The 11447-nt window shown below is 42.1% G+C and overlaps 1 protein-coding gene across 1 annotated transcript; it reads right to left on the minus strand.

Moving 5' to 3' along the window:
- Positions 1 to 158: 158 nt before the first annotated feature.
- Positions 159 to 11336, minus strand: tm7sf3 (transmembrane 7 superfamily member 3). The gene is made up of 12 exons (XM_008401409.2): positions 11043 to 11336; positions 9018 to 9172; positions 6939 to 7089; positions 6713 to 6833; positions 4806 to 4977; positions 4557 to 4734; positions 4391 to 4477; positions 3132 to 3212; positions 2882 to 3034; positions 2689 to 2789; positions 1484 to 1646; positions 159 to 1411 (listed from the first exon to the last, which is right to left on the minus strand). The coding sequence occupies exons 1-12, from the start codon at positions 11107 to 11109 to the stop codon at positions 1158 to 1160; spliced, it is 1683 nt and encodes a 560-aa protein (XP_008399631.1). The 5' UTR covers positions 11110 to 11336; the 3' UTR covers positions 159 to 1157.
- Positions 11337 to 11447: the final 111 nt, after the last annotated feature.

Here is an 11447-nt window from a genome sequence, read left to right on the forward strand (position 1 = left end):
AGTAAGACTAAAATCCAGAGTCATCTCAAAATCCTATTTTCAAATGACAATTCTTTCAACATCATTCCCACTGTTCAGCATGGTGTTGGCAGCATTATGAGCAACTTTAATGGGAAAATTAGTTTGAAGGGAAAACAGCCATTTATTAAAAACTGAAGGCACATTACATTCAAGGCATTTTATTAAATATCAATACATTAAAATTCAAATGGGTTAATCTTACAAACATGTTGGCTTGTCTGAACAAAAAATATTCAATTGCTTCAGAAATCTGACCATCCGTCGTCAGTACTCTGTCGAAAAGCTGTGTGTCAAAACCCCTGAGAAACGCCATGGCAACCAGCTGCTGCGATGAACTGTTGTCACATTCGCACATCTCAGAACAAATAGACAAAGATAACCTGGGGACATACATAACGACCTAATGAATCATATGTCAGATTTGTTGAATATTAATTAGAACCTGCTTAACATGAAGTTGGATAAAAACAATCAGGACCAGATAACATCCTTCAGTCTGAAGAGAAAGGAGGAGGAAAGTGTTCCTAGGTGTGACTGACCTATCAAAGTTACTCCAAAAGGGGGAAAAAAAATGTATTAAATGTTTTGATGGTCAAAGTCTTGGCGAACGAGATGCTGCGGGCCAGCTGGGTTCGGATCATCTTTTTTCCACAAATAAATGAAGTCATGATCCGAGAAGCACATTTTGTTGATTAAGGTCATCTTTGTCCGATATTAAAACATTTAAATGAATAAAAACAAATCTGTAAAGTTTCAAAAACTGCATCACAGCACTAAACAATATAACATCATATAATTTAATAGAATCCAGTGTGCAAAATATGAAGAAGTCTGCAGAGGGATGACCTGTTTATATGCTTAGTCTTGATTGGAGGAAGCATTTGAAAGCCTCCAGAGTTCTGGATCCTGATCTAAAAGGAAGTGAAGGAAAGAAAGATGGCGGCTCCCACGTTTCATTGTGCAGGTAAAAATCTGTGTTGCTTTAAAAAAAGAGCTGAGTAAAAAGGTAGTGGTTGAAGGATTTTTGGTCTTTCTGCAGATCTTCAGTCGCGTACCATCAGTGTTAAAAGTTCATCGAATCATTTCCTGTTCGTCTGCGCCGCAACTCTGCAAAACTACCAGCAGGTGGCAGTCTGTCACAGCAGCAGCGGCGTGTGCTCGCCCGCCGGCTCCCGCCGCCCGATGAGCTGCCGCACCCGCTCTACCAGGCGCCCGGGCAGCGAGGGCACGTGGTGGCTCGGGTCCAGCACGTTGGTCTTGCGGCGCTCACGCTCCTGCAGCCACATGAGGTACGGGCTGGGCGGGAAGAAGGGCCGCGAGCGCTCGCGGTACAGCTGCAGCACCACGCCGCACACGCCCAGCAACGCCCACACCGTGATCATGGCGTAGTCTGCAGGAGAACACGGCGAGGCGGTTAAAATCCAATCACGGCTTGTGCTGAAACAAGTTGATGAAAACTCACCGATGGTTTGGAACGGCGCGTCCGTGAAGGCAGCGCTGAAGTTGTTGTTGAGGAAGCGCTTCAGGATGTTGAGCGTGATGTAGGAGAGGCTGGTGTACACGTAGGCGTTGACGGCCAGCACCACGGCGTAGGCCCCGACGATGCCGCACGTCACGATGTTTCCCTGCAGTAAACAGGAAGCGAGGAGAAGCTCAAACATGGTGGCCATTTTTACATCTAACCAGGTTAGTGACCCACTCTGACCCTCTATGCATCTTTATCTGGGTGGGAGAAGAATGAGCTACGATTTGTACTCATGTTGCCTTCACTGATAAACAGAAACTAGAAGCATCTAACTTACAAGCTACAAGCCTCCTGGTGCCCACCAGGGGGCACCAGCAGAACATTCCGATAATCTGATCCCTTTTTCCACCAACTTGCAGTAGCAGCAAAATTACCAGCAGGTGGCAGCACGGCATCCATCCATTTTCTTTACACCTTGTCCCTTAGTGGGGCCAGGAGGTGCTGGTGCCTCTCCAGCTAACGTTCTGGGCGAGAGGCGGGGTCACCCTGGACAGGTCGCCAGTCTGTCGCAGGGCAACACAGAGACACACAGGACAAACAACCATGCACACACACACACACACCTAGGGGCAATTTGGAGAGGCCAATTAACCTGACAGTCATGTTTTTGGACAGTGGGAGGAAACCGGAGTACCCGGAGAAAACCCACACATACACAGGGAGAACATGCAAACTCCATGCAGAAAGACCGGGGCCGGGAATCGAACCCAGAACCTTCTTGCTGCAAGGCAACAGCTCTGGCAGCATGGCATAAACTTGTTAAATAGCTTACAACTAAAAACAAACCAATACATCCACTTTGATCCACTAAACTAATAAAGTTATTAGTAAAGGCATACATTGGCTTGCAAAAGTATTCACACCCTATAACTTTCATAATGTGGTGCTTCATATAAACATAAAAAAAAAAATTGAAATAAAATCTGAAAAGTGTGGCTTACATTTGTACAAATCCCACTTCACTCATACTCCTAAAAATCTAGCATAATTAGCACACGTTTTTATTTAAAAACACATTCCTTCTCCATCTGCCACAGGCAAAGTGAATGAAAGGCTGGTGTTTTGCTGCACTATCTGTGGTAACTAGGCAATGCTCACCAGACCAAGGTGCTGTCAGATAACCAGAGTGTGAAATATGTTACCTCTCTGGGCCACCGCACGAACAACAGCGGAAGTGTGACCATGATGCAGCAGAACGTCACCCAGAAAACCACGTCCGAGTTTCTGAACACGTCGAGGTCTCCTGTGTTCAAACGGCAACGCACAGATTTAAAAATCAAGACAAGACGAGGAAAAAACAGCAACAAGGAACGGCTGCGCTGTAACGGATTGTACCCAGCGGGGTGAAGAGGACGATGGCAGCGACGAGGAAGCCCAGCATCAGGCCGACCACGACCACGCAGGCCATGACGGAGCCGAAGCGCCACCAGCTTATCACCAGGACGACGCCGCCCACCACGCCCACCACAGCGGACACGGTCAGCCGGACTGGGAGTGGGGGGAAAAAAAAATTAAAACAAAAATCAAGTAAATCCCAACTTGTTGACACTGTGAATGGGTCAGGAGGTCAGGAGGAGGGTCTTACTGTCATAGTCCAGCTGCGTGGTCCTTGTGATGAGGACGAAGAAGAAAAACGCAGCAAAGCTGAATCCCATGCAGAACAGCTCTGAACCACAGGAAGAGAGGAGGACAAATTAACCCAAACAGGAAGTAGATTGACTCACATTAGCTCCATTGACTTCCTAAAGTGTTACCTTCATCATATTTTCATGCCTTTCTATCGTTTTTCATAGTTTGTAAGTGATTTTAAAACATTTTTCTGAAACATACATGAATGGCGATGTAGCATGTGAAACCACGGATGTTGTTTGTGAGCATATTGTTTCTCAGCTTAAAAAATGTCTCGTTTTAGAGCGGCTTTTTATACGCGTGAGCCCAACCGAGTGTGAGCCCTCTGTTGATACAAAACATCTGTGTTCCCCCATAATAATTGCACTGCCTTTCCAGTCACTGTGTAGCATTAGGTGGATGTGATGGAGAGGCATGAAGCATCTTGAGAATCCTAAACCAGAAAAACAAGCTATGGACTGAGAAGTAAGACTTCTAGCTGTTTCCATTCACTTCTGTGGTTTGTACAACTTGCCTGTTAAGATAAGCAGGGTACGTACACTTTACACAGCAAAATTCAAGCACTTCTCAAGCATTTTCAATCACTACCATATGACATCATTTATTACTGTTATTAACAATGTCTTGTGGCAGTATTCGACATTCTACAGCAGGGACAATGCAAGCTAAAAAATCATTTTACGGCACATAAAATTACTGATAATTCTAACTAATCTAAAGATAAACTTACTTTAATCTAACTTAAATGTGAGGAAACAAATGTGCATGTCTTTAATTAGGTGTACGTAAAAATCTGGTCCAACTGTAAATGTTTTCCAAATGTTGGGTTTTAATCAAACGTCTGATTGCAATTTATTACAAAACTAAGCACTTTCAAGGACTTTCTGCAGAAATCAAGAACTTCCCAAACCTTAAAGAGGCCTAATTGAAATGAAGGCATTTTGAAGGATTTCAAGTAACTGTCCAAACCCTAAATAAGGTCTTCAGAGTAATAATGCTGGCCAGAACTGGAAGTTTGCAAAGTCTGCAAAAATGCAGTTTGAATTTTAGATGTAATCAGCAGACTCAGCAGAACGCTCATAAATCCCTGGTTAGGGTGCCCATTTGTTAGATCTCCAAATTAGAGTTCCATTGAGGGATTCCCATTTTAAGTATCACAAAGCAGGTTCAACATCACCAAAAGATAAGAATACATTTATTTGCGTGTCGACTCACCACATTTGAAGAATCGATGGCCAAAGAAGCAGATGAACAAGCCTGCCAAGCCAGCGATGGTGAAGAAGATTTTTGTCGATATTTTTCCTGCAACACATTCACACCTAACTTAAAATAAACCCTTTAAAACACTGATTTTAAATCAGCGGCTACGACAGATGCTAACCGAGCGTCTGACAGCCGTCCAGAGTGGAGGTGAAGCTGCAGGCGTAGGTGTGGGCGGGAACGTAGGAGGCGGAGGTGTTCAACATGGGGTCTCTGACAATGACGGAGTAGATGACGCCCTGACCGGGGATGGAGCTGAACGCCATGGCCGTCTTATCCGTCGACTTCAGCGTCACCACCTTACAGGAAACAGGCTGATTGTCGACGCGTCGCTAAACGTATAGTTTACTTGGCACGTTTTGGTTCTCACCAGTCTGCCGCTCGCCGCCATGCCTCGGGCGTTGGCGACGGCCTGGAGGCCGCTGAACAGGCTGCTCTCTGATAGGTCGCTCTCGGGCAGGAAGTACTGGTAGACATCGTACTCCAGGCGCCAGCGCGTGTTGCTTGCCGTCGACACGTCGCAGGCTGCAGGAGTTTGGCCTCTGACAAGGGAAAACGAAGACAGAGAGAGCTTATATCTACCTAAAATAAAAAAATATCCAACTCAACTCGACCCGACTAATTAAGTTTAAGTCTAATGTAAACCAGACATATTATTTAGTACAATTTCACTGATTTAGTTTTTAGAGCTTAACTTGAGTCAGCAGTGCAACTTTTTGGTGTTTTAATTTTTCATTTTGCATCTTCCAGTGAGGCAAGAGCAAATGATCAGGGATGTGATTGACAGAAGAGCAGGGTGGGGCTGCCTGTGCTTTGTGCTGCACTTGTTACAGTCTAATGAAACTCTGCACCTTGTTCTCTTTCCTTAACAGGCTAAGCTGCTAGTTATATGTAGACTAGAGATCCACATTTTTCACAAATAGAATTGTGCATAAACTTCTGTAACTTAAATGACCAGTATTAGGTTAATTTAGCTGCCTGACGTTTTCCTACATAAAAAAAATATCAAAGAATTATTCAAAATACAAATGCTTCTCTGATGGCAGATTCTCTACAGAACAGATTTTTTCTGTGCCTTTAATTTAGACTAATAAGCAAATTAACACGACTTCACATCGTGCAGTTTTGTTTGGCTTCCTCTGAGCTAATTAAACGTACTAGAGAAGCCTGAGGCCGACCACATTCTGGGTCACGTTTGGCCCATAAATGTAAACTCTAAAAAACCTCAGTGACTGATTTTGATCAGACTGCTGCCTCATATGCAAACAGTAAACTTTCCATACGTCTTTGTCACATGAAAATGATTGTGGATCTCATTACCCACGGTAAACAGTGCTGTTTAATTGTTGTTGGTGCATCATGTGCAGACAAAACAGACACTGACTGGCGCGTTTTCACTTCATTCGTCCGGGCGGGACACAAACGCGATGCGGCGCTGATAAGCAGCTGGCATGCATCAGCCTGCTCTACTTTCATTCCTGCACCAGTACGACGTCTGAAAGTCACAAACCAACAGTAAAACGAGTTCCTGCTACCAACGTGTGAAGGTTTTACAACATTTCAGAGCTAAAATTGCAGCTTTTTAATTCTTTGTGATGAGTTACGATGGAAAAACTTAAAATCTTACCAAGTGCTTTTGGTCTAGTTTGTAGTGCAAATGTCTTGAAGAAAGAGAAAACTAACTTACAAGCAACTTTTCAACAATATATAGGAGCTTGTTTTAACTAAATATTTCCTTCATATTAATAAATGAAAAAGCACTAGTTCCACAAGTAGATTATTTAATTCATACCAAGAAATTTTCCTCAGGAATTCTTATAAGGAATTAATCATTTAAAACAAGCTCCTATTTCTTGCAGAAAAGTTACTTTTAAGTTAGCTTTCTCTTATTTCAATTGTACTTTTGATGTAGAAACTCGACCAAAAAACACTTAGTAAGATTTTGTGTTTTTTGCAGTGTAGATGTTGATCTAAATTAGAAACTGACTTCCTGTCTTCTCTAAAAACAAATCAGATAAGTAGTTTCTAATGTAGCTGCTTGCTAAACCCCAGTGACATTGCAAGTTGACAGGAAAAAAAAAGAAAAACTGTGTTTCGATCTAAAAACCACTGGAAATGTTTCCTAGTAATTAGTCATCGAGGTTTAATACTCAGAAATATTCATGGAAAAAAAGAAAAAGAAAAAGGAAACAGATCTGCTTTGTGTGTTTGCAGAGTTGTTGAAGCCTGCAACCAGAGTGGCTAAACAGGAAGTGAAGCAAACTCTCTCCGCCTCACCTCTCATTTCCTAAATTAGCGGGACCGAAGCGGACGGTGGTCTCGTACAGGTTGTAGCTGATGTAGACGTTGGGATCCACGTCCAGGCTGGACTCCAGGTTGCAGGCTCCAGGGACCGGCGCTGGAAAATATAACCAAATAAATAGTTTGCTTCTCAGCTTGTGGTAAAATCTTTTGCAGAAACGCGTTTTGTGACTGAGAGCGCGCAACTTCCTGCTCTCCTTACCAGTGCTTGAGTAAGAGAGGAAGACTCCGGTCCCAGAGACGGGTTCCTCTTCGGGAGAAGACAGAAACAAGAGCAGCTGGGTTTGGGCCGGCTGCAGAGCCGAGAGGAGGCCGGAGTCCACGGCCGTTAGGGAGAGACTCTCATCTGGAATCTGGAACACAGACGTCAAGCTCAGTCGTTTATCCATTCTATTCGGACGCACTAATCAGTCTCGTGAAAGAAAAAAGCAGAGTTAGTAGCAGTTAGGCTGAAGATAAATGTAAAGTTATATACGAGAGTTTGTTTTAAACAACAAACTCTGCATAAAAAAAAACATCTTGTTAGCACTGAAAACAAATGAGTTTGTCTTCTTTAAACTTCCACACTGAAGAGGGTTGGTTATTTCTTCATTAATCAAAATAATATAGCTTTAATTAAAGGGTAGTTATTTAGCCTACAAAAAGATTTTTCCATCACAACTGTATCCCAATCAGGAGATCTTTAAACCGCAATTTTCACCAGAGCAGTAACTGGGGACTAGTCTGGCTCCGTGTTGTCGGACCACAAAGAAACCAGTCAACAATTAACTGCGACTCAACAAAAACCGGCTTGTTGTTGTTCCTCTCCATCACAGCTTCATTGTAACTCCAGCAACAACCACAGCCTACTGCGGATCCAGTGCAGAGGCTCCATCTGTAGGAAATACTCAATAATCCATAACTGATCAAGTTTTTATGTGTCGCCTTCAGATTGCTCTCTATGTCAATGGATTTGATTCCAATTTTCAGGGTCACAATTAGATTCGGAGATGATTTTTGAGATTCATCATTTCCATTTGGATGATTTATTGTTCTTCTCTATTTTCTTTCTACCAACCAAAAACTGGATGACTAAAGTCTTTAGTCTGGTTCTTAGGTCTCAATTAGAGCTTTCTTTGAAGAGCAATTTTGTATACAGAAACATCATGGTAAATGGACTGAACTTATATAGCGCTTTATCCGATCATTTTGACCACTCAAAGCGCTTTAAACTAGAGCCACATTCACCCATTCGCACTCACAAACGCTCACACATTTATACCGATAGGCAGCTCGGTAGGCAACTTGGGGTTAAGTGCCCTGCCCAGGGGCACATCGACACATGGCAGGAGGAAGCTGGAATCGAACCTGCAACCTTCCGATTACAAGACGACTACTCTACCCACAAAGCCCATGATTAATTTCATTTGTTGTTTCTGTTTTCTTTATTTATTTTGGATATTTTAACTGTGTCCCACTTTCACTGTTATACATTCATTAGAAATTTAAGTTTATTGGTCTTTGAGAATCTGTTCTTGGATTATTATGCCATTTCTTTAAAATTATAAGTTGTCCAGCAATATTTGTTATGAAAGGTGTAGCTACAACCAAAAAAATCATTAAAGTAATCAATCAAAGAAAGGAAAAAAAGGGGAACTCATTAAATATATCATAAACAGGAAGTTAAAATCTTTAGAATGACTGTCTTGTTGCTGAAAAACTCTACTTCCCCTTATATTTGGACAAGTTTAGCAGAATTGGAGCCGTTTTCCTCTCTGCCGTCTGAAACAGGCAATTAATCACAGATTTGTTTGCTTCCAGAATAATCAGAACATTCCCCGACCTGCCACCTTGACCCCGCAGGGAGATTTTTCTTTTTCCCTCTGAGACTCCTGGGACCCAGGTCAGAAGATTGATTACCCCCCTCCATCTCCTGGAAGACGCTGCGTCTGCTGCTCATGACCTGAGGACTGTACATCAGCTGACTGGGACTTCTCTCAGGGGGTCAGCCGACCCGCCTCACAAAGCCTCATTCATTCATTCCGTGGCGGCAGAACGGTTTTAACGCACTGCGTGACCCCAAGCATTAGCGGGAGAAATTAAAAACGCACTTGTTTTGCTGATTTAACTCGCCCGGTTCCCTGAATCTACACCTGAAATCACAGGAACATTAAAGGAAATAAAGCTTCTGCCACAAACAGTCCATCATTTATCTGGTAAGTAAATCCCATTTCCTCGGGTTTCACTGCATGTCATTTACTGCAGTGAGCGGATGCATGAAAGTAATCCCTGTTCCTCTCACCCTGGTGTAGGAGAGCGTGGCGTTGCGGTGCAGCGTGTGGAACTGCAGCGTGATGAAGGCCACGTCCGGAGGGATCCGGGTCACCACGGCCTCCACCGTCTCGTTCAGAGAGACGTTCACGTTCTGGAACGCCCCCGGCAGGAACGTCACGCGGTCTGAGGACACAACACGACACAGACGGTCACATGGACGTCCGGGAATCACAATCTTCAGTCAGAGTCTTCTACTGCTGCGCTACGACACAGGCTGCTAGAGGAGATGGCTCTTGGCTGTGCCCGTTAGAATCAACAACGTGAACAGTACGAGTTAACATTTAATTTTTCTCTTGGATTACGGAAGTGTTTTTGAAGGGCTCAACAGTAAGCTGGTCACAATTATCAATGAATCAATTAATGGAATGATAAATTAGTGCAATAACACTGAAACTTTGACACCTGGTATGAACTGTTAGCGTGAGCTACCTGACACTTTGGCCCGTTTTTCCCGTCTGAGATGATTACCGTTTTTTATTGCCATTTTGATTATCAAGACATCATAATCCATTTTAATTATTGTTGTTTTGTTTGCTTTTCTATGCTCGAAATGTTTTCCAGTTCCAATGTTAAAATGTTTTTTAGAAATTAAAAGGGTTTTTCTTTTATGTTTGAGTGGGTATACTCGCATTAATAAGCCATTATTATTATTTATTTGTTAAAAATGGTCTCAAAATGACAATATCATCGTTTATCAAAAATAATTTCTGGGACAAAATTTGTTATAGTGACAGGCCTGTCCAACAGCCAAGCAAAATTTGGTTGAAAACGGACTAAAAATACAACACTGAAATTGAGATTAGTCATCAACATAAACCTGAATTCTTCACTGATTTTTATAGGAGTTTTATTAAAGAGTTTGCCTTAATTTTGACTTTTCAAATGCTAGCTGCTGCTCACCAAAATAGGTTTCTGGAGAGCTGCAGAATATATCCAATCACAATTCTTGCCACTGCAATGTCAGCAAGTCAAACACTGCACTACAGGACTGCTTAGGTGAAATATTTGCGTATCATTTATGTTTTATATGCCATACATTCACAGCCTGATCTCCATTTTATGTAAGAGCAATTAGATGTTTGTTTTTTACGACAAATGCCCAGAGATTGGGATTAGACAATTGTTTTTAATTCAAAATTACTTCCCATCTCAAAGAAATTCAAGCCGTCATGCGCTACAAGATGTTCACATTCCTTCTCTTTGACAGTTGTTGATCTTCTGACAGTTTCCAAGAAAATCAAAAATCCATTCAGTCTGAATGCTCTCTTAATCTCCACTGCTGCTAATGGACAAGATTTGATGGAAGATTTTCTTTGATAATGAGTACAAACATATTTTTTGTCAGGCCAAGCATCAGATATACCAGGATCAATTAAGTGCATCATCTGATCATCTGCTTCCATTGCCTCCCAAGATGTTTTTCTCCCACAAATCAGGAAGAATAATTGGTTAACTATGGATGTTTTCATTCCTCAGCCTGTTTGAAAGGAATGAGCTGAAGGAACCCAATCTCAATGCCAACATATTTTTATATGATCGAGTAACTTGACTTTTAAAAAATTCATTACGTAAAGCATCTAGTTTAATAAAGTAAGTAAAATCAATTTTTTTCACCTGCTGTTGCCTCTAACTTTCTTATAAGTGCAATTATATGAACTTAAAACTACTTTACCCAGACAGACTGTAGTTTGCTGCATTTTATTGACTTTCCTTTAGTTTTATTCCACTGACATCAGGCACGTGCAACTTTTATAATTAACTTCTTATCGACCCATTTCTTATAGTGAGGTTAGTGGAGTAAAAATGTTTTTTAGCCAGCTAATCTACAGCTGCTTTTCTGCACGAGCGGAAATACTTGTCCTGCTAGCTTAACAGGAAAAACCGCAATGAATTCAGCAATTTTATACAGATAAAATGATTTGCAAAAAGATTTATTCTTTTAAAAAAAAAAGGAAAGTACACACTAACAGGCAGTAGCCGTGACTGTACTCACTTTCCACTTGAGCTTGTACTTCACACGCGAAGAAGAGCAGCAGCGGACCCCACATCCAGTGAGACATTTCCCTCCGGTTTATCTACCCGACAAAAATAAAAACCTCTTCAACCTGCCGGTGGTTGAAAAATCACCGGAAACCGCGAACTCGTCCGTGTTTTCGTCTCACCAACAGCGATAGTGACATAGTGGACAGCTGAGGTCTGCTCCCTGAAACAAACCCCGACTTATTTCCCTCTCTCCGCTCCCTACTGCTGTGCTGGTTCAACAACGGGCTCGTTTTGGCTTGGAAATCTCACTCCTAATCCCGCGATACTTCGAGAGTTAACGTGAACTTCAATGTCAAATGCCTATTTCTTTGTTAATTTTATTTTTTTTTCACCAATTTGATTATATATATATATA

The sequence above is a fragment of the Poecilia reticulata genome, linkage group LG23 (genome assembly GCF_000633615.1).
Source record: "Poecilia reticulata strain Guanapo linkage group LG23, Guppy_female_1.0+MT, whole genome shotgun sequence".
NCBI classification, from domain to species: Eukaryota; Metazoa; Chordata; class Actinopteri; order Cyprinodontiformes; family Poeciliidae; genus Poecilia; species Poecilia reticulata.